Source organism: Hypanus sabinus, chromosome 8 (genome assembly GCF_030144855.1).
Source record: "Hypanus sabinus isolate sHypSab1 chromosome 8, sHypSab1.hap1, whole genome shotgun sequence".
NCBI classification, from domain to species: domain Eukaryota; kingdom Metazoa; phylum Chordata; class Chondrichthyes; order Myliobatiformes; family Dasyatidae; genus Hypanus; species Hypanus sabinus.
Genome location: NC_082713.1, coordinates 30,314,782 through 30,339,153, shown reverse-complemented (window position 1 = coordinate 30,339,153; position 24,372 = coordinate 30,314,782). Strand labels below are relative to the sequence as shown.

General features: G+C 41.4%; 1 protein-coding gene across 3 annotated transcripts in view; it reads left to right on the top strand.

The window, feature by feature from the left end:
* The window catches only part of amot (angiomotin), a 73,398-nt gene that overhangs the window by 8,171 nt on the left and 40,855 nt on the right, over positions 1–24,372 (top strand). For 2 of the 3 annotated variants that reach the window (XM_059976893.1, XM_059976891.1), the window contains exon 2: positions 22,867–23,787. In XM_059976893.1, coding sequence (XP_059832876.1) covers positions 22,925–23,787 — 863 coding nt within the window. In that variant the 5' untranslated portion in view covers positions 22,867–22,924. Of the gene's footprint in view, positions 1–19,943; positions 20,193–22,866; positions 23,788–24,372 lie in introns of all 3 variants that reach the window. The other variant, XM_059976894.1, reaches the window with a different exon arrangement.

Below are 24,372 nucleotides of genomic sequence, written 5' to 3'. Positions count from 1 at the left end.
AATAGGAACAGTTTATTTAGTACCTCAATATATATTTTGAGTTACTCACTGAAGTTGTGGTTGATTTGAATCTTGGCTTCATGGACATCCTTTTATTTTTATGTTAAGGAAAATCTGCCCATCTTAGTTTTTAAATGACTAATTTAATCATCTGTTAATTTGGGTACACTTTGTGTGAAGTGGCTTTCCCTAACTTGATTCCAGATGATTTTGCCCTAGACTGCTGTATTAATGAAAATTGATTTTCAATGGGTACCCAAGCAACTGTTTTCAAAGTCTTAAAAATCACAATCAAATCTTGCTTTAAGGTAAAAATGTCTGATTTATATTCATCTGATTCGAACTTGTTTATTCCATGTAATGGGGCCTAATTGCATATGAGTGTTGACAGCATGACATCTAGTCATTATGTTGTAGTGTGATCATTACTTTGATATTTACCTGAAAATATGGAAAATTGCCCAGATATGTGTGTCTTCCACAAAAAAAAAGGTAAATCTGTTTCTGCCAATTACTTTCTCATCAAGTCTAGTCTCAATCACCAGCAATGTGATGAATGCAGCAACAGTGCTTTCAAGTATTTGGATTATGCCAGATACTTGGCTCCAGACATCATCACAGGCACAGTTCAAATAGATATGGAAGAGTTCAAAATAAATTTATTGTCAAAAGTACATATGTCACCATATACATTTATTTTCTCATGGGCATTGACAGTAGATGCAAAGAAACACCATCAGTGAAAACTGCACCTTAACAAAGATAGGCAAGCAACCAATGTGGAAAGGACAACAATTGTGTAAATACTAAATTAAAAACAATAATAAAGAAGAAAAATAATAGTGGGAATATAAGTTAGTGGTTGTGGAATCAGTTCAGTTTCAGAATGGGTGAAGTAATCCATGTTGCTTCAGGAGCCTGATGGCTGAAGGGTAACAACAGTTTCTGAACCAGGTGGCACACAGAAAATTCTGGAGGAACACAGCGGGCCAGGCAGCATCGACAGAAATGAGTAAACAGGACCGATGGAGGGTCTCAGCCTGAAACATCAACTGTTTATTCTTTTCCCTAGATGCTGTCTGACCTGCTGAGTTCCTCCAGCATTTTGTGTGGATATCCAGCATCTGAAGATTTTCTCGTCTCTGAATCTGGTGGTGTGGGACCTAAGGCTTTTGTACCTTATTCCTGATGGCAGCAGTGAGACGAGATCCTGGCCTGGATGGTGGGGGTCCTTGATAATGGCTGCTACTTTCCTGTGGCAATGCTCCTTGTAGATGTGCTGAGTGGTGGCATGGCCTGTACATGTGATGGAATGGGCTGTATCCACCACTCTTGTAGGCTTTGCCATCAAGCACGTTGTTGTTTCCACACCAGGATGCCACCACGTATCTGTAGAAGTTTGGCAGATTTTTAGATACCATGCTGACTCTTTGCAAACTGCTTTTAAATCACCTGCTTTTAAAACCTTGGGATTTCAGCCTTGATTTTTTTTGTTTGCTTGAGATTCAAGAAAAATATATAAAAAATGTTAACGGTATCATTGTTAGGTAAACACTCAAGATGTTGCTAAGTTTGCATTTTGAGAATGTAAGTTAAAAAGATTCATTGCTTAAATTAATCAGTCTAGCCAGGTTTTACCAATACTTCGATTGCTGCAGTGCGTGGATGGTTATTGCTCAGAAAGCAGTTCAGGATCTGCCAAGCAACACACAAAATGCTGGAGGAACTCACAGGCCGGGCAGCGTCTATGGAAGAAAGTGTATGACTGTACTCGTTCCCCCTCCAATATAGATGCTGGCTGGCGTGTTGAGTTCCCCCTGAGAATGTGGAGAGGGTAAGGGGTACGTGTAGAAAGGGGGGACAAGGGGTAAGTGTAGCAAAGTATGCGTACAGGACTGGAGACAGAGTATGTGATTGGGGAAGTGTAGGAGGACAAGGACAGGTAAGTAAAATAGAATGCCAGACAGATATGGCAACCATAAAGAAAGGGAACCTTGCCACCGCAAGACAATGTGTCTGGCAAAGTATCTGAGCTATTTCGAGTGTTTTGCTTGCGTCCATACTTATTCCAAGTATTTTGTTTGTGTCTGTACTTATTCCGAGCTTGCAATAGGCAATCAATCGATGAATTTGAATCGGTTACCATATTTGCGAATGTAGTGCCCCTTTTTTAGGGTATAAGTATGACCCCTGTTAACTGACTGTGTGTGTGTGTGTGTGTGTGTGTGTGTCTATCTGTCTGTCTGTCTTAGATTTTCAGGATCTGCGGATTTCTCCTTTGTGTCTTTGCAGTTTAAAAAAATGTCTCCCCTGCAATGGATATTAAGTACTTTCAATGATAGTTTAGAATGTAAACAACAAAGGCCATTCCCACTCAAGCATGTGCACCAGGAGAAAAAAAATAAGAGATCAGAAAGACTGGGCAAAATATGATGGCTTTGTGAGTTGCTGGCTTTTGAGTGAGATTTCAGAAAATATACTATTGTGAGTTAACAGAGAGGATTCTGTGTAGTGATATGGATGATATTGGAACGTTTTTGTGGCTGACCTCGTGGAGCTGCCGCCTCACAGGTCCCGACCTGACCTCGGTTGCTGTTTGCATGCAGCTTGCAAGATCCCCTCCTTACCGTGGTGTGGGGTTCTTCCAAAGCCACCTTGTTTTCTTGCACATCTCAAAAATGGCTGGGTTGGTAGGTTAATGGGCCCCATGTGTGTAAGTGAGTGGTAAAATCTGAGGGGAATGTGGGAAAGTAAAGTAGGATTTGTGCAAATGCCAGCTACTGAATGGTACTGAAAAACCTGAAGGTCATGAACTGTGGCTTACCCCAAAGCTGTTTTGCATAAATGGTTTCTTGATGATCAGCGTAGTTGGTGGGTCGAAGGGCCTGTTTTTGGCTGTCTGAATCTAAGCAGCTTTCAGAATGTTGAGTATTATCCAGTTGTTAGCTGGTATTTTGGAATACGTACACAGCGTTGTGTACGTATTCTTTGATCCACAGCATCTGCAGTTGTATTTTTGTGAGCTGGTATTTTGGGCTAATTCATGGCTCTACTCTTAATGTTTAAGTAATGGTGGTTCAAATTTACAAACACGTTGTTCTAAAATCATAGAAAATGTATGTTGTCTAGATAAATACAAAAAGGTTTACTTAGTGGATGCAGACTTTGCTGACACTTACTGCTTGAGTCTAAATACTCCTGAAGTAAGGATGCAGTTCGGAACCAACCGTTTTGGTGCGCTTGGACTTGTGTGTTGGCAGGTTCTACAGATCTCCTCCTAGAATTTGAACTAGCTAGGTGACTTTCATTGACAATCTAGCAGCTTCATGGTTTCTGTTACTGAGACGAGCAAAGTTTTCAATGAGCAGCAGTTTCACAGCAGAAGACATGGGAGCAAGGAGGTTGAAATACTAACTCAGCATGGAGAGATGGCAAAACTTTCAGCATCAGGTTTTGAGGCAGGTACTAATAATTAGCTTTAAAGAAGAATGAAGTCAATGTTTCAGGCTGAGACCCTTTATCAGGACTGAATGGTCTTGGCCTGAAATGGCAACTCTTTATTCCTCTCCATATAGATGCTCCCTGTCTTGCTGTTCCTCCAGCATTTTGTATGTGTTACTCTGCAGATCCCCTTGAGTTGATTATTATCTTTCTCATTTCCTTGGTGGGTTATTTTTTGTTATCGTTGTTGCTTTCTCTCTTTGCACACAGACATTCCTGCTCAGAGGAAAAAAATTCCACGAAGTATTCTAGGTCTTCTGTTAATACCGCTTCTGCCTTCTTTGGTTAGGTGCACAAGAACTTCGTTAAAGGAATTGAGGATTGGGAAATTAGGATGTTATTTCTGTCTCAATTGCTGTGGAGATGCTAAACATGGATAAATCCTTAAACATAATAGATCACTGTGTTGCCAAACTGGAGTAAGTTTTGAATGGTAACTGGCTTTAGCTGATTGTAAATCTTATTTGCAAATTGACGACTTTTCTCACAGAAAAGCAGGAACTTGGTGATGCCTTGAGTTTTAAAGGTAGCTTTACTCACATGTGATCTTTGCTTTGGATGGGTTGATGTCGCCTTATGAAGGTCAGGTTCAGTTATGTTCAGGCAATCAGTGCTACAAATGAACTTGGTATACATATTCTCATTTATCCTTTATATCAATTGTACATTGACTGTAAATACAGACATGCCTCACATCAATAATAGCCATCCCAAATGTGTTGTTTTCTGAATTCAAAAGGCAACAGGTCTTGCCGGTCACAGTTTCCCGGAAAGAGAAACAAGAATGCTATTTCCTGGCCAAAAATAACTTGTCCAGGGTGGAAAATACTAAAGGAAATGGAGGGGAAAGAAAACTTGGGAATTGGATCTTCCTTGACTTTGCAGTACAAATTTAATTTTCAAAATTTATAAAAAAAACTTGTTAATGAAATAACGTGTTTGTGTGTTGAAAACTGCACTGTTCTGATACATTGTCTAGGGCTGAATCATATGATCGTTTGCACAGTCAGCTATGTTTACTAAAGAAGAGATTCTTCATCTCCACCCATTTCCTTTCATTGCCACTTTAAAAGAGTCCGGTTATTGGAAATGTGTTTCATTTACACATAACGTAATTTAAAATTCCTTTCTCCTTTCTCTTGCTCTGCCAGTCCCTCCCATTCATATTCCCGACATTGGACTCCCAATTCTATTCAGACCTCCGTCATGGGAAGATATTACCAGGCAGACCGGAAAAGATTCCAGGATGCACCCATGGCTTCCTTGGAAATAATGCTAATTCCCACTGATTCCTGGAACCTCTGGATGATCTTGTCACAGGAAGTTCACAAGAATCCTAGGAATGAAAGACATAATGCATGAGGGACAATTGATGTTTTTTGGTCTGACAAGAGGTCCAGGAGTAGGCCATTCGGCCCTTCGAGCCAGAACCGCTGTGATCATGGGTGATCATCTACTATCAATACCCGGTTCCTGCCTTCTCCCCATATCCCTTGACTCCACAATCTTTAAGAGCTCTATCTAACTCTTTCTTGAAAGCATCCAGAGAATTGGCCTCCACTGCCTTCTGAGGCAGAGCATTCCACAGATCTGCAACTCTCTGGGTGAAAAAGTTTTTCCTCACCTCTGTTCTAAGTGGGCTACCCCTTATTCTTAAACTGTGGCCTCTGGTTCTGGACTCCCCCAACATCGGGAACATGCTTCCTGCCTCTAGCATGTCCAATCCCGTAATAATCTTATACGTTTCAATCAGATCCCCTCTCATCCTTCTAAATTCCAGTTATAACAAGCCCAGTTGCTCCAATCCTCCAACATACGACAGTCCCATCATCCCGGGAATTAACCTTGTGAACCTACACTGCACTCCCTCAATAGCAAGACTGTCTTTCCTCAAATTTGGAGACCAAAACTGAACACAATACTCTAGGTGTGGTCTCACCAGGGCCCTGTACAACTGCAGAAGGACCTCTTTGCTCCTATACTCATCTCCCCTTGTTAGGAAGGTCAACATGCCATTAGCTTTCTTCACTGCCTGCTGTACCTGTGTGCATACTTTCAGTGACTGATGAACAAGGACACCTAGATCTCGTTGTATGTCTCCTTTTCCTAACTTGACACCATTCAGATAGTAATCTGCCTTCCTGTTCATGCCACCAAAACGGATAACTTCACATTTATCCACATTAAACTGCATCTGCCGTGCATCTGTCCACTCAACCAACCTGTCCAAGTCACCTTGCATTCTCATAACAACCTCCTCACATTTCACACTGCCATCCAGCTTTGTGTCATCTGCAAATTTGCTAATGTTACTTTTAATCCCTTCATCTAAATCATTAATGTTATTGTAAATAGCTGTGGTCCCAGCACCGAACCTTGTGGTACCTCACTAGTCACTGCCTGCCATTCTGAAAGGGATCCGTTATTCCCTACTCTTAGTTTTCTGTCTGCCAACCAGTTTTCTCTCCATGTCAGTACCCTACCCCCAATACCATGTGCTCTAATTTTGCCCACTGATCTCCTATGTGGGAACTTATCAAGGGCTTTCTGAAAGTCCAGGTACACTACATCCACTGGCCCTCCTTTGTCGATTTTCATAGTTACATCCTCAAAAAATTCCAGAAGATTAGTCAAGCATAATTTCCCCTTTGTAAATCCATGCTAACTCGGACTGATCCTGTTACTGCTATCCAAATGTGCCACTAATTCATCTTTTATAATTGACTCCAGCATCTTCCCCACCACTGGTGCCACTGTTCTCTCTCTCCATCCTTTTTTATTGTGGGATAACATTAGCTACCCTCCAATCCACAGGAACTGATCTTGAATCTATAGAGCATTGGAAAATGATTACCAATGTGTGCACAATTTCTAGAGCCACCTCCTTAAGTACCCTGGGATGCAAACCATCATGCCCTGGGGATTTATCAGCCTTCAGTCCCATCAGTCTACTCAACAACATTTTCTGCCTAATGTGAATTTCCTTCAGTTCCTCCATTACACTGGGTCCTCTGGCCACTATTACATCTGGGAGATTGTTTGTGTCTTCCCTAGTGAAGACGGATCCAAAGTATCTGTTCAACTCGTTTGCCATTTCCTTGTTCCCCATAATAAATTCACCCGTTTCTGTCTTCAAGGGACCAACTTTGGTCTTAAATAATTTTTTTCTCTTCACATACCTAAAGAAGCTTTTACCATCCTCCTTTATATTCTTGGTTAGCTTACCTTCGTACCTTATCTTTTTTCCCTATATTGCCTTTTTAGTTACTTTTTTTGCTCTTTAGAAGTTTCCCAGTCCTCTGGCTTCCTGCTCATCTTTGTTATACTACTTCTCTTATTTTTATACTGTCCTTGACTTCCCTTGTCAGCCACAGTCGCCCCCTACTCCCCTTAGAATCTTTCTTCCTCTTTGGAATGAACTGATCCTGCACCTTCTGTATTATTCCCAGAAATACCTGCCATTGTTGTTCCACCATCATTCCTGCTTGGGTATCCTTCCAGTCAACTTTGTCTAGCTCCTCCCTCACGGCTCCATAGTCCCCTTTGTGCAACTGTAATACTGACACTTACGATTTTCCCTTCTCCCTCTCAAATTGTAGATTAAAACTTATCATATTATGGTCACTACCTCCTAATGGCTCCTTTACCTCGAGTTCCCTGATCAAATCCGGTTCATTACACAACACTTAAATCTAGAAGTGCCTTCTCCCTGGTAGGCTCCAGTACCAGCTGTTCTAAGAATCCATCTCGGAGGCACTCCACAAACTCCCTTTCTTGGGGTCCAGTACCAACCAGATTTTCCCAGTCTACCTGCATGTTGAAATCTGCCATAACAACCGTAACGTTACCTTTGCGACATGCCAATTTTAACTCTTGATTCAACTTGCACCCTATATCCAGGCTACTGTTTGGGGACCTGTAGATAACTCCCATTAGGGTTTTCTTGCCCTTACAATTTCTCAGTTCTATCCATCCTGACTCTACATCTCCTGATTCTATGTCACCCCTCATAAGGGACTGAATTTCATTCCGCACCAGCAGAGCCACCCCACCCCCTTTGCCCACCTGTCTGTCCTTTCGATAGGACGTATACCTTGAATATTCATTTCCCAGCCCTGGTCCTATTGTAGCCATGTCTCTGTTATTCCTACAACATCATACTTGCCAATTTCCAACTGAGCCTCAAGCTCATCTACTTTATTTTTTACACTTTGTGCATTCATATATAATACTTTTAATCCATTACTCCCCTCACCTTTCACATCGATCCCTATTGCACTTGGCTATACTCTCCAATCCCTTCCTGAGCTTTCTGCTCCATTAGTTCTGTTGTCTTTCTCAACTTTCCTTATTCTCTCTTTCCCTTTAACTCCATCCTCATATTTCCAATTCGTCTCCTCCCCCCCACTACCTAGTTTAAACACATGCATGTAGCAGTGGCAAGCCTGCCTGCCAGAATGCTGTTCCCCACCTGTTAAGGTGCAACCCGTCCCTTTTGTACAATTCATCCTTACCCCAAAACAGATCCCAGTGGTCTAAGAATCTAAATCCCTGCTTCCTACACCAGCTCCTCAGCCACACATTCAGATTCCCTATCTCTCTGTTCCTGCCCTCACCAACCTGAGGAACTGGAAGCAAACTGGAGATAACCACCCTGAAGGTCCTGCTTTTCAGCCTTCTTCCAAGTTCTCTGAAGTCACACTGCAGAATTTCTTTCCTCTTCTTCCCGATGTCATTTGTGTTGACATACACTACCACTTCCGGCTGTTCACCCTCACCCTTGAGGATGCCCTGCAATCGGTCCGTGACGTCCTGGATCCTGGCACCAGGGACGCAACATACCATCCTTAAATCCTGCCTGGTGCCGCAGAAACCCCTTTCTGTACCTCTCACTATGGAGGTGTGGCCTGTACATGATAGAGCTCAGAAGGATAAGGGGAGGGATCTCATTGAAACTTGCTGGATACTGAAAGGGTTAGATGGAGTGGACGTGGAGAAGATGTTTCCATAAATAGGAGAGTCTAGGATCTGAGGGTACAGCCTGAGAATAAAGGGAGGTCCCTTTAAAACTTGATGAGAAATTTTGATCACCTGAGAGTGGTGAATTGGCAGAATTGGTTGCCACAGAGACCGTGCAGGCCCACTTATTGGGTATATTTAAGGCAGAGATGGGTTCTTGATTGATAAAGTGATTAAGGCTTATGGAACAAATCGGGAGAATGGAGTTTTTAAAAAAAATCAGCTATGATTGATTGGTGGAGCAGACTTGGTGGGCTAAATGGCTGAATCTTGCTCCTATATCTTATGGTCTTATTTCCTATTCATTTTGGCAAAGTAGCATTTGGGATGGTATTAGGAACTTCAAGTCCATGCATTGGTCAAACAAAGAAGTGGTTTGTAAGTGAAAGAAAGTGCATTATCTTTCAAGCTATCCACCTACATCCTCAGCGGAGCAGAGACAGTCACTCTTGGTCATGCGCTATGGCCTGAGAAGGCATTGGAAATCTGAGCGTGAATTAATCAGTGTTCAATACTCCACTACTTAATGCCAGCCATTGGACATTCATACAATAAAAACAAAACAATATTCAGCACCTTTAGAGAGAAACATGGGGTCAACATTTCAGGCCAATGATCTTTTTTTAGAACTAGAAAAAGTTCAGAAGCAAATGTGTTGTAAGTAGTAGAGAAGATGGAGGAGTGAAAACAAATGGAATGTGTGTGATTGGGTGGAGACCAAGACAATTAGAATGACACCACTAATGATGACACTGTGGCATGGAATGGTGCAGGGCTATTACTGTCTGTTGATCTGTCTGAAAACAGACCGACGGTGGGGGGGCGGGGCGCGGTGTGTGTGTGTCTGACTCAGTAGCCACTTTATTAAGAATACCTGTACACCTCATTTTTACAAATAATCTAATCAGCCAGTGACATGGCAGCAACTGTGCATAAAAAGCATGCAGACATGGTCAAGAGGTTTATTTGTGTGTGGGAAGATACGTGATCTAAGTGACTTTACCCATGCGGTGTTTGTTGGTGCCAGACGGGATGGTATGACTATCTCAGAAACTGGTTGATCTCTTGGGTTTTCATGCACAGCAGTCTCTGGAGTTCACAGGGGATGGTGCAAACAAAACCTAGGCAGTGGGCGAAAATGCCTTGTTAATGAGAGGTCAGAGGAGAACGGCCAAACCGGGTCAATCTGACAGGAAGGGGACAGTGACTCAGATAATCACGCATTACATTGCCTTTGTGAAGAAGAGGAACTCCGAATGCACAACATGCCAAATTTGAAGTGGATGGGCTACAACAGCAGAGAACCATGAACATACACTCAGTGACCATTTTGTGAGGTACAGGAGGTGCCTCATAAAGTAGCCACTGAGTGTAAAATGTACAAGAAAGCTGACACCCTTTGAGGTACCAAGTACTGTAGTTGTTGGACATGTGAAGTGAAATAAAATAAAATACTACAGATATTGAGGCCAGTAGCATCCAGCAGTTTCCAGAATCTACTTTCAATGACATTTGTACTTTGCAAAGTTTTCATAATGTACTGTGACAGTTTTGTGTGTTATTGATCATTCTCTCCAACCCAGGATTTGAGAAAATATATTTTAAAGCAAAATTCACACATTAAGTGTATGGAATAGAATCTGGTTGTGACGCTAATTATCATGGCATGTTCTGCAGGGTCATTTTCTGCTGGGATTGGGGCTGGGCACTCTGTTTTCTGAGCAATCGTGACCTTTGAGTTGAAATCCCCAGCAGTTTTAATTGATATTCAGTTTGTCTTGATAATTGATGAATCCCACGCACCCGTTGTGCTGGGAGGTTCCGGATATTAGTAGGAGGCCTTATCAGACATTGGCCTTCTTGTCAGTTATACTAGCTTGATTTGTGCCTGATCATGAACAATGTTTTGTATATAAACTCTGCAGAATTTCTTGCTTGATTGGTTGTGAAATAACATAGTTTGATAGCTGACGTTATCAAAAATACACTTGCTTTGCCTGTGAAAAGACATGAATGGCAGACTTGTGAAATCACAGTTTTGGCATATATTTATACTGATGAACGGGCAAATATACATGAATACTGGCATGCAAGTGAATCTTTACACAAGCAGATGTACGTAACTAGGAGCAAGCAAGTACATCCTTAGGAAAAAATATTTTTATTCATAGAACAAGTGACTAAATCATATGAGTGGGTGTGCTTCTTTATGGCCATCTGCTCTCAATGCTGCATCCTGATTATGAAAGATTATATGCAGGTCTAAACTTGGGACATTGCTTACAAAAGTTCATTGGGTTACAAAGTTCAAATACCAAAGAATTGCTAGTTAGCTTACCCTTTTGCTGACCCTTTTCCACAGAAAGACACTAATATCCAGGATTGGATCACCACAGGTTTCTTTTGTTTCATTGAATACATTTAGTTTGATATTCACACATGCAAACCACTGTACCTTTAGCCCCCGTTGCCCCAGCTGCTGTTAGGAGTAATTAGCAGGGCTGCACTTGAGAAAGTGGCAGGAGACACACTCATATCGGTCTGCAGTACACAACAAATCTTGAGCCAAGAACACTTTTGATTTAGTCACATTGGATGCTTTCGTTCTTACATGCGTTAGGAAATTGTTTTCTTCTTTTCTGTTGGGACTAATTCCTGGTCTTGTGTTTAGAAATGTGTGTGTGTTGATGTAAAGACAGCTTTAGATTTGCTGTGCTACTGTGGCATGGATGGCTGAAGGAATTGGAAACTAAGCCATGATAACCAACGCTAAGCATTTGTGAAATTGCAGTCTCCCATTGTTTAAAATAGTAATTGCAATTACCCCCCCCATTTCTGTTCACTGTTGCTAAAATTTTATTCTATGCCTTTATAACCATATAATTTGTCTTCTGCAAAATTGTCCTCCAAACGTTACAGTCGTATTGAATATGTATCTACACATTTGCATTTCAATTAGTCTTTTGTCAAGCAATATGGGCTCCTCCTTATTCTTGGAAATTGTTTTCAAGATCTTTAACTTTTTGATTATGAACCAATCAATAATCCTGCCAGTCCATACATTCCTGCTTGCACTCTCCATTTTTTCCAATTCTGCTTCCTACTTTTATTTTATTAATGGCAGCTGCCCTTAGTTTCTTGTCTGTAAAAGTCACTGACATTGCTTTCCTGTTTTTAAATATTCTTAAACATTTTTAAGCTCATTCTGGAATTTAACCTGTGTTCCGGAGGTGAAAGGAAAGAACTCTTGCTGAATTTAATAAATTGAAGTGGCCTGTCCTCCAGGATTCTCATCTGCTTGATCTGGGACTGGACAGTCTGGTTTCTGAGCACGCTGTCTGAATATTTAAAAAATGCAAACTTAGCCTCAATGTCTGGCTGTTAAGAAGATGCATGTCTTTTTTCTTGGTGTCTTCTGCCTTAATGTTTAGGATCATTCATTTCCCTCCTTGTTAAGTGTTTTTGGGGCAGAATCAGGAACAGCAGAAAATTGTTCTTGGTGCCATAATTGGAAGGTCCTGTTCAACATCTGCTCTAACATCAGCCTGTTTACAGAGTGTGAACGTCAGTGGAAAAGCCTGTATTTATTACTCATTTTTAGGTGGTGCTGAGTTGTTGCCTTCAGCTATTGCAATGAAAGCTCTGCACAGGCTGCTTCATGGTAAAGTGAGTGGTTGAGCATGGCCTGCTCCGGTTTCCTGGGTCCCAGACTTCTAATATGGTGGCAATAATGAGAAGGTAATAGATATCCAAGGTGTGTTGGTATCAGACATTTTGGAGTTGTCAAAAAGTGATAGTCTTTTGCTATCTCTTTTCTTTTCCATTTCAGCTCCTCCTGATGACTAGAAGTAAAGCCAGGGCTCTGAATGCCCAAAATAAGAACAAGTAATATTTAAGTTTGTGACAATGCCAAGTTCTTGTCTGCTAACAGAGGGGAAGTAAAAATGTGAGAGAGCATGCAAAACAACTGGCAGCAAACCTAGAAAAAGAAATTCAAAAATATATTTCTTGTCATATGAAGAGGGAAAAGCTTGTAAGGAGAAAGATGGGGTCAATTAGACTCCAAAAAGAAAATCTCTAGGAGGTTGAGCACATTACTGAGGAAATTAATAAATGCTTTACATCAGTCTTTGCCAAGGCATATGCTGTTTCTGGACTCTCAGCAATAGAAGATGCAGTTGAGATTCTGTTGAGGCTAAATATAACAACATAAAGCAACACACACAAAATGCTGGAACCCTAAAGAAGGGTGTTGGCTCATCATAGTCTGGTTACCTTTTTCCGTAAAAGTTGCCTGACCTGCAGTCCTTCCAGCATTTTGTGTGTGTGCTGCTTTAGATTTGCAGCATCTGCAGAATTTTTCGTGTTTATGATATAACAATATAGTTAGTTGTGCTTAAAGTGGGTAACTCAGCTGGCCCAAACAGGTTGCACCTCCGGTTGGTGATTGGAGAATCCAACCTAAAACTTGGCTACGCTCTTTCAAACATTTACGGTGTTGAGGTTTGCAACTTTGAAAATGTTATGATTTTCAGAAAGTGTCTGGAGGCAAAAATGTTATGGATGTGCAAAAGATGTTGATAACATAGTACAAATAACAAAAAACTAAATATCGAGAACATGAGATGAAAAATCTTTGAAAGTGAGCCCATAGGGTATGGGAAACCTCAGTGTTGGGTGAGTGAAGTTATCCCACTGGTTGAAAAGCCTGCTGGCTGAGGGGTAATGATTGTTCCTGAACCTGGTGGTATGAGTCTTGAGGCTCCTGTACCACAATTCCTGACGGCAGCAGCAAAATGCAACATGGCTTGGGTGGTGGTGGTGGGGGTACGATGATGGATGCTGCTTTCCTGCAACAGTACTAACAATGTACAGCATAATGGAATTACTGAATTAAAGAGCTTGTAGTATCATGAATGGGAAAACTGACTTGATGGAAAATTGATTATTGCAAAAGATTCATTTTTCTTTTACCAATACACTTGGCGGCCTTAAATATCTATATTGTATTTCTTCACCGCCTGCCCTGTTCAAAGGAAGAACTAGTACGCTGGATTTCCCCAGGAGTCACTAATGGAACCATTGCTTAAAAATATTAATTATTTAGATAGATAACTTGACTTTGTAAGAAGCCAAATGGAAAGGATAGTAATAGATTTTGAGGAGATATGGACAGTAAAGTCAAACTGGATGGGAGGCAGATGAAATTTAATGGTTAAAAATGTGAAATGTTTACATCTTGGTAGGAAGTGTGATAAGGAGCAAAATAAATTAGAAGACATTATTCTAGAAGAGGTACAAGATGAGAGAAATCTGGACCCAGAATATTGAAAATGCAGAGCAGGTATATTAAAAAGTTTATTTTTCCAAAACAAAGCACACAAGGACATAGGATTTATAAATGACAGTATAGATTTCAGGAGCAAGGAAGTCATGACAAATCTTTATAAAACATTGATTTGCCTGCAATTGGAGTATTATGTTTAATTCCAACTGCCACACAATATGGAACATCTAAAGGTTTTGAAGAAGGAGCAGAACAGATTTACTAAAATTACTTCAAGAATAAGGAGTTTTAGATATCTGGATAGGCTGGGGAAAGTGGGGCAATTTTCCTAAACAGAGTAGGTGGCAGGGTATCTGTTAAAGGTAGGTAAGGCATTGAAGGTTATTGACAAAAGAGAGTGAAAATATTTCCATCAGCAAAGGGCTTTACAATTATTGCATTTTGAATGAATGTGATTAATTAAAGTACTGAAAAGGGACATGAAGAAGAAATGTTTTGCAAAGCACGTTAAGATCTGCAATGCGCTGCTAGGATGAGTTGTTAAGGCAGATTAAATTCTAGTGTTTTGCAGGGAGGGAGCAGTGGACTGGGACTGCCTGTATTTAAATGTTGTTTTGAGCTAAGGGCCACTACTGCTTCAGTTGTAGTTCTATGGCAGTGAATATCACAGAAAATCTATGACCCAGAAGGCCTTTTGGCCCATCTTGTCCAAGCAAATTGAAAAACAAACTAACAGCAAATTTAAACAACATTTTTGAATCTTAACTTTCTGAATGAAAGCTTATTCAGAACAGATTCCAAGAACTTGCTGACCTTTGAAGTTAAACTAATAGGGCTACTTAGTTTGTCCTTTTCCCCTTATTTAAGCAACAGTGCAACATTACCAGTTCTCCAATTCTCCTTCAGCCTGGTCTTGCAGTAGGTGTCCAACTTACCTGCTCATCAAAAGTCACTCTTGTGGGAGGTGGAAATTGGACCATGTAAATTTCATTGTAGCCCCTCCCACTAGCTGTCATTTGATTGATGACATCACTGTGCCGGTAGAGTTTAAATCTAGCGCGTGGAAACCAGTTGTTCTTTTTTTGCTCTCTGGGTTGCTGTGGTCCAGGTAGTTGAAGATGCGATGCAAGTGGTAAGCAGTGGCGGTGTGCTGCAGTAAAGGGGGCTCGGGCACATACTTTTACTTAGTATTTGCCACCATAATGCCCTGGTTATGGTTTCCACTGCTATACTGTGAGGTAATGTACATCAGCAGTTATCTGTAAGAGCAGTGTGCCAAGCTGGGAAACACTGCCAAGCAGTGTTTTGACTTCCGCTAGGATGAGGACACGTTGTCCAACTTAGGAATGTGAGAAAAGCCAATCAGGATTGTGGGGAAGAGTTTTCTGAAGGACAGTAGTCTGGTTCGGGGGCTTTTGACGGGAGCGGTGAGCGGGACTTTGAGGCAGGATGACCAGAATGCCGTTGGTAGTCCCCCATTGCTTTGTGCCGATGAATGGCTCCAAGACGGAAGGGCCAGTGCTCCTGAGAGAGCCAGTTTCTTCGAGTTGAACTTTGAGGGAAGTTCGGAATGTGGCGTGTGCTTTCATGCAGACTGTGGGTCCAGTGTGTGGGTAAAAGATGACTGTAGTTTGAGCGCCAGTAGCTTGTGCACGTTACACTTCTTTAACTGTAATGCACCCTTTTCTTTTTCCTATTAACTGTTAAAGTTGAAATTTGTAAATATACTTTCTTTATAATTTTATGCAGTGTACGATCTGTTATTTCTGGCCCACTGACAGTTGTGTACGGGCAGCATTTATATAGCATTTGCTCAAATCCAGGTTTCTTTAATTGGAGCAGGATGTTCCTGTCTGGTTGAACTCCACATCATACCAACCCTAGACATACATTGTTTATGAAAGGTGGCCTCCTCACCGCTCAGTCACGTGGCTGTTAGCTGAGCTTGCTAATGAGCCCGGTGAGAGGGTTACACAGCTGTGTGTATGTTAGTGTCGGTTTTGGCCTGCCACTTCACGTGCTCAGTTTAGATTAGTATTTGTAACTGAGTGTGGCATGAAGAGTTTACTGAATGTTTAGTATGTCTTGTCCTGTAAATAAATAGTTAACCTACTTGCCGGTAGTGAGTCTCCTCTGACCTCACCCACTGAATCCTCAAACTTGATTGTACTCAATGACTGAAGCTGTCAGGTTATGGGAGGAAATTCTCGCAGCTCTGATCATTTTAACTCACCGCTCTTCTTGCCTTTGCGACTCCTGTATGAACTTGCAGCCTGTTACAATTTTTAACTCTGTCCTGTTGTGATGTATTGCAGCATTGACCCTGTTTCAGAAGCAGAATTGGGTCATATTATGGGGGGGGGGGGGGGTGAGACTAGGCAATCGTGATGTTGTCGTAGAGTCATGGCCTGAAGTTCATCTTGATAGCTAGGGTGAAGTGATGGCAGAAGAGTGGAGTTTGAGATGGGCTTGAGAATTTCCTGCTCACCCAGCGCTGATTGTTAATTAAATGCTTTGGCTGAATAATTTGAAGTATCAGGAGAGGTGCTGTTGCACTGGAGTTTGGGTCAATCCCACCTCCTTTATTCCATGGTCTACTGTCCTGTCCTATTACGATCCTTCTTTAGCCCTGTTCACCTATCACCTTGTTCCCTTTTCCCCCATCCCTCCCCTTTTATTTTGGCTCCTGTCCCCTTCCTTTCTAGTCCTGATGAAGGGTCTCCGCACCTCCCCTTCCCCCCCCCATTGAGGCTGTGTGACTCACTCATTCAGTGTCTGCAGTTGTCTGGTGTCACTCCCAGGGTTAGGAGTGTTTTGTCTAGATATATGGTTGCTGAATCTTCGGAGTTATTGGGTCATTCTAGGCTTGAAAATGCATGTAAACTTGGTCCTAATCTAATCTTTGTGCTGTTCTGTTCCTATGTTTATCTACAGCAGGTATAATAACTTTAAAGTGAATTACAGGTGCTTTTATTTGAAAACTTATCTGGGCAATTCAGGTGACCTCATTTCTTTGCTATGCCTTTGATCTTGTGCCAGTGTAGTGCTGAAGTTTACAATAGGGCAGTGAGGGAATTGGACAGTTTAATTTGCTGAAGTTGAATTTCTTTATGGTGGTCATAAAGGTATGAAGACTCTTAGTGGTTGGCCCTCTGGCCTACAAGAACTAAATAGCATTTTTTCAAGTTGCCGCTTTACCTAGGGAAACAAGATTAAAAACTGCAGATCCACAGCTTTCCACTGCAACCAAGGCCATAATGAATGAAACAGAGGCAGGTACTTGTAACTACTGTAGTGAACAGCATAACTATAATTGCAGACTTTCCATAATTCGACTGAGATTTTAAGAACATAGGGCCATTGTCTTGAAACTAAAACTTCTGTATTATAATGATGTCAATGTTTCTTCCTTCATAGGCCATTGCCAAAAGAGAGAGAAATTCTCCATGCTGCTTATCTTTTTATGCAGACACAATGGGGAATGTGAACGTGCACATGAAATCAATTTTTAGCTGAATTTTTATTTTGCATCTCTGCTGGTGTCTGAAGCCTCCAGTTATAAATTCATGATGTGCCTTCGCATTACTACAAGTGTTTTATCTTCTTGCTTTTACAATGGATATGAATGGTAATTTGAGATTTCTTAAAGAGGACCAGTTTGCATTTGTGTGGTGTCCTTTGTGACCTCCCCATATTGTAAGAGCTACACAACAAGCAATCCAATCCAGAATGCAGGGTTTTGGTTCACAATGTTGACAAATTCTGCTGAGATCACCAAGTTCCTCCAGTAAATTGTTTGTTGTTCCAGATTCCAGTATCTGCAGTCTCTTGTGTCAACAATTGGGTATGTTTGAGATTTACTCATCGTCTTGTGGGAACGACAAAAATTCCATATGATAATGAGTTAGATAATTTAAGGTTCGGCACTCCATGAGTGATAAATACATTCCAGTCTTGCTTTTCACGCTTGTGCTATGCAAAGTTATGCATCCATTGAAGGTTGAGTTGTCTGTTTAATGTTCGTTCGTTATGTGCCGTGTCGTATCACGTGAGCAATTATGGTCTTTCCATGACCGTGATTGTTCTTGGCAAATTTTTCTACAGAAGTGGAATTCATTGCGTTTGTATCAATGTACAATGGGTAAGTGTTACACCTTCTTCTGGGCAGTTGTTCCAAGACAGGTGACCCCAGCCATTATCAATACTCTTCAAAGGTTGTCTGCCTGGTGTCGGTGGTGGCATAACCGGGACTTGTGATTATGTTCCAGCTGCCCATGTGGCCATCTACCACTTGCTTTCATGGCTTCATTTGACCCTCATTTGGGGCGGGGACAGTGAGGGTTTAAGCAGGTACTATACCTTGCCCAAGAGTGAGTTGTAGGCTAGTGGAGGGAAGGAGCGCCATACATCTCCTTTGGTAGAGACGTACCTCCACCCCACCACTCTCTAACGTAATTATCCAAACGATGGTTTTCCATTCAGAAGACCTTGCCCCCACCTCTTTCTCCCCCCCCCCGGTTGCTTTCTTAAAATCCAACTATTTCATGAATCTTTCCATTGATGAATGAATGGTATCATTTTACTCAGTGAATGGTGGAGTCCCTGGAGTTGGAACTTGAAACTTTAATCTTCCTCACAGAAAGAATGCCACCAACTGAGCCATTGAATGAATTATTTTAAAACAGTACGCATTTGAGAAAGGAATAGCGTTACCTGGAAACGTAGAGAAGGGAGTTTTGGTAATTTAGCTCTGCAGACTTTAGCGATGAAGAAGCTTAAGAGAAAATTGGAATGGGGGTGTGTCTGTGAATTTGAGTTCTTAATCAGAAATTCGTCATCCGGGTGAGGATTTGAATGAAAGGCAATTGAGAAATGATACCTCCAAGCTACTTGTGCATCCATTGAGAATGTTTTTGTATTTGAGGGGTGCAGGAAATTAATATTTACGTCATTTTTGTGTTCTCTACTTTGGCATCCGTGCACCTTGGAAAGTGTGATAGTCATAATTGCACAATAAATGCGTAATTATCTCTGTGTGAAAATTCTGTGGATAGAAGCTGCCTTCTTACAGATAGGTAAATAGGAGATTTAGTACAAGTATTTATACACTGGAATCCTGTTTCGATTGGAGCTCAATATTGCTTAGAAGCTCAAGCCAAAACAGTGGCAAGTACTGAGGACAGCCTTGAAACAGGACCATTTTCTCAGTGTAGCGCCTGATGTGAGTCATCTAAGAACTTGCTTTAGAGAATGGAAGAAAATTTTAATAAATTACTAAAATATACATGTGCATTTTCAAGCCTATCATCTTGCTCCATTTTTGCTTTAGGTTGTAGTTTGTCCCATCTCACATAGAAATACACAGCAAGAATTTTTGGTTCTTCTCAATTTGGACCAGTCTAATTGCATCTCTCTGCTTTTTTTTAAAAAAAAAGTTGTGCCAGGCAGCATCTGTGGAATAGTTAACATCTCAAGTCAAACTTTCATCAGATCTGCTACCTGACCTGCATATTTCCAGCATTTCCTACTTTATATCTGATATCGAGCACCTACAGCTTTGTGTATTTAATCTCTCCACGTTGCTTATTAGCACTTGAAGTGAGAAATTAATAAGCATTTTATTCTCCTGACGAATGGTCTCGGCCCGAAACATCAACAGCGCTTCTCCCTGTAGATGCTGCCCAGTCTGCTGCGTTCCACCAGCATTTTGTATGTGTTGCAAGCATTTTATTTCTTATTGTTTTAATGCTTCTCGGGGAAACAACTGATAACCTGGTAGAATGTGTATCTGTTAATATTCTACCTTTTTAGGTGTTGTTGAGCTTCCATTAAAAGTTGATGGGTGTGTGGAATTTTTATTTGCCTTCACCTGAATAATGAAAATGGGATAATTGTGTGTTTTGAACATGAAGTATTATATAGATGGAAAAATTTCTGATAAGAAATATTCAACTAATGTTTAGTGTGGTATTATAATAAATAACATCATATTTTCTTATGACTTTGAAGGCTATTTGGTCCATTGAGTCAATGCCAGCTCTTGTAGCATATCCATCTGCCGTTTGTTTCCCACCCAATATATTTTCTTGGATACCAATTAATTTCAATTTTTTTTTATCCCTTGTCTCTTTTGCAGACAACTGTCGGTATGCTCGTAAGCAGTTACACCGATTTATCTTAAAAGACTTTTGTTTTTCCACTGTGTAATTGTACACCAGAAAATATTACAACATCGCCAAATTGTGTGCAGTTCAGGACACTAAGCTACAAGTTGGAAAGTGTGCTGAAAAGATTCACAGGACGAGCCCTCAAAATGTGACTGAACGAAGTCACCAGGAGACACTGAAGCTGGTGATATAGATGTCTTTATTCAGCACACAAGCAGGTATCATACTAGAAACATTCTTAGAAGAAGCTTTCTGATCTAATGTTACACGAGATTTTTATACGCTAAAGATCAAAGGTAACAGCAGGACAATTCTATAGTTACATGTATCCACAACACATCCTTTGAATTACATATAACTTTCAAACGCCTCCATCTTCACACCAGATACCCAAAATGAATGTAAATTCCCACTGACTCTGGGCTGCATTCATGCATATGCAGACATCTCATGTCAAATGGAGTGTTTCTTTGTTTGCAAATTGACCCCAGTCCGCAGCTCCGAGAACATGATTGTTTTGGGCTGCATTTTAAACTCTATCTATGATCCATTTTAAGGTTTGAAGACTGGTTGCTGTTGAAATTAATATTAGCTATATTCCATAACTCCAGAATGTACCCTAACAACTGGGATTAGAAAGCTTGAGTTCTAAAGAAAGACTAGATAGCAGGGACTTCTTTGCCTGGAGCATAGGAGGCCGAGAGGTAACATTGCAGGGATGTATGAATTTGACAGGGTGAACAGTCAGCCTTTTTTTTTCCAGGGGAGGGGAGTCTGAAGCAAGAGGTCATAGTTTTAAGATGACAGGAGAAAGATTGAAAAGGGACCTGAGGGGCAACTTTTTCCACACTAGGGTGGTGGGTAAGTGGAACAATTTGCCCAAGTAAGGGGTAGATCCAGATACAATTGTTTACAAGTCATTTAGACTTGACATGATAGGAAAGGTTTACAGGCCAGACTTAGACATTGGGACTTGCTTGGTGTTGTACGAACTCCTCTATAATTCATCAGCCCTGTTAGGTATATCACCTTATTTATAGGTCACTAGTACTAAGTGATTCATATACAAGAAAAACAAAATGATTAAACTTAACAATGAATTGAATATTACTCATTGAATCCACTGAAGATGTCCTTTGTATTTCAATAAACCAATGTGGTTCAAACACCTGTAATTTAATCGGTTAGGGAAATTCTGTAAAAAGTATGTCAAGGTAGCATTTGGGAAAAAAAATGCCAAGATAACCTTACAAGTGAGGTCTTCTAATTAGATTATTTTAATTAGATGAAAGGATTAGTAAATTTTTAACCTTCCTTTGTGACATAATTTTTACTTCGAGTTGCCTTTCAATTTATGTCTGGAATTATGTGTGACACAGTGTAATTGGATTTGAAGATGGTTTAGCACTTCTTAATGCCATCACAAGCTATAGTGAAATATAAGATCAACAGAGCAAGTAAGATTCTTCCCTAGTAGGTGGAACCACATACCACAAAGTGTAATCACTGCATACACATAAATGAGCAAGATGTTGTTAGTGACTCACTTTTTTTCCCACAGAAGCTAAACTATTTTACTTAGTACCTCTTATTTGAATTGTGAACTGACAGAGTGGCCTTTCGTGTGCCAGCTTGTTGTGGATGTAATTACATTCTTGTCCAAGTTCCAAGGATATCAACACTTAAAGGAATAGAGTTTTGTGTATCAGGGAGGATCTTTCTCTGTTGCACTGCAGCAGACCAGTACTTCACTATTCAGAGAGTTGGAGCTCATTTTGAGGTATGGTTTTTGGAACGCTGGTACAGTCAGCCCTCCGTATCTGCGGGTTCCGCGTGCGTGGATTCAACCAAACGTGGACTGGGAAAACCCAGAAGTTCTCTCTCCAGCACTCGTTGTTTGAGCATTGTTCGCCTCGCGTCTTGTTCTTTCGCTACTTGTGTTGTGAGCGAGAGGAAGAAGTTTAAGGCTACTAAGGGATGTCTGGCTAGCTGTGTAAAGCGCTACAGCCTCAGGAACTTAAAGATCACGGGAGAATCGGGATCGTCTGATGCCGAGGCAGCATCGGCATTTCCAGAAGAGCTGCGATGGTTGCATCTGTACTGAACATGTACAGACTTCTTTTCTTGTCATTATTCCCAAACAATACAGTATAACAACTACTTACATAGCATTTACATTGTATTAGGTATTATAAGTAATCTAGAGATGATTTAAAGTATACGGGGGGGTGTGCATAGGTTATATGCAAAACTACGCCATTTTATATAAGGGACTTAAGCATTCACGTTTCTTGGTATCCGCGGGGTGTCCCAGAACCAGTCCCATGCGGATAAGGAGGGCTGACTGTATCTTGTCAATGGACTTTAATCTGAGTCGGGCGTTGAGCATGAAGACCTGAATTGTCCCTTTGGTTCCTGGTAGGCATTCACAAATGTAATATTAGTTCCCCAGATAGCAATGGAAACAATAAATATGATTTGCTTTTATTCTTCTGTTTAGAACCTGCAAAATCAATTGAAGCAAATCTTCCCTCCACCCCACGACCCTTTCTCCTCTCGGGAAATTAGAAATATTGACTAACTTAGACTAATGGCAGTTGCAGCCTACCTGGTTTGTCTGGCTCATTACAAGTACCGTTGCAATAGTTATTCTCAGAGGAAGTGGGGAGGGAATGTAATTTTTTGGGTACGATCACAGCTGCTTGTAAATTTGTCTGGAAACTTTATTGGGAATCATTGAAATTTGTCAGTGAACGCAGTTTTCAAAATTCCTGTCTTAATTTCAAACAGGTATTTTAATTAAGTATGTAAGAAATGTAAATAATCCTGAGATTGTGTCAAATGTTTTTACCTCTAATTCCATTATACTTTTTCTCTCTCTCTCTCTCGAAGACGAGGCTCACGTTGATGTACATACCTGGACAGCATTCACAGAACACACAAGCTTGAAATGAGAAATTCAGAAGAAGGAACAAGTGGGACAGTTCTACAGCGTTTGTTACAAGAGCAACTCCGTTATGGCAACCCTAGTGAGAATCGTAACCTGCTCGCCCTGCACCAGCAGGCTACGGTAAACGTTATTGCCTTCAATAACAATGGGTCAGTGATAGCTTCCAGTGATGGCATGACACAAGATGAGCGTCAAATGGTCCCACATTCTGCACGACAGGAACCCCAGGGCCAGGAGCTGCAGGTTGACAACAGTGCCATGGAGAAGCAGCTGCAGAGCCGAGCAGCGCAGAATACCGAGGAGCTCCCAACGTACGAAGAGGCGAAGGTCCAATCGCAGTTCTTCAGAGGACAGCAGCATACAGCAGCGGGAACTGCTTTCTTTGTTACGGGAATAAATAATCAGAAGATGAGAACTGAAGGCCGGTCCACAGTCCAAAGGATTGGAGGTGGGAAGGTTCACCAGGATGATGGGCTTAAAGACTTGAAGCAAGGTCATGTTCGCTCTCTGAGTGAACGCCTCATGCAACTCTCCTTAGCAACAAATGGCGTCAAAGAGCAATCTTCCGTTGCAGGTGGCGCGATTTCATCCCAACAGGCAAATGAGTTTTATACGAGTGCTGGCCATGTTTTGCCTCAGACATCTGTGAAAGGCACTGACCCTCGAGGACCACCGCCAGAATATCCATTCAAAAATACACCCGCGATAACTGTTACTTCCAAGGCTCAGGATTATGGAAATTGCTACAGTGACTTCCGATTGGGAATGATATCTGAGATATTAAAACCAGGTGTAAGTTCGTATATCAGGCCAGATGCTCCTGGTATGAGGTACCAGCCACCTCCAGATTATGGCTCTGTCAGGTAAATTCAACACCTTATTTCCTGTAATCTGTAAGTAGCACAAAGACAAAAAAATCTGCAAATGCTGCAAAAACAAACACACACAAAATGCTGGAGGAACTCAGCAGGCTGGCAGCATCTGTGGAAGAGAGTAAATAGCTGACGCTTCAGGCCGAGGGCCTTCTTCAGGACTGGGGAGAAAAGACAAGAGGTTAGAGCAAGAAGGTGGGGGGAGGGGAGGAAGAAGTACGAGGTGGTGGGTGGAAATAGGAGGGGTGAAGTAAGGCGCAGGGAAGCTATTAAGTTTTAGAGATAAAGGGCTGGAGAAAGGGGAAATCTGATAGCAGCGGGTGGAAGACCGTGGAAGAAAGAAAAGGGGGGAGGAGCACCTGAAGGAGATGATGAAGTGAGAGAGGGAAATGGGAATGGTGAAGGGGGATGGGGTGTGAATTACCAGATGTTTGGAATGTTCATTCCATCGGGTTTATAGGCTATCCAGATGGAATATAAGGTGTTGCTCCTCCAACCTGAGTGTGGCCTCATTCTGGCTGTAGAGGAGGCCGAGGACTGACATGTCAGAGTGGGAATGGGCAGTAGAGTTGAAGT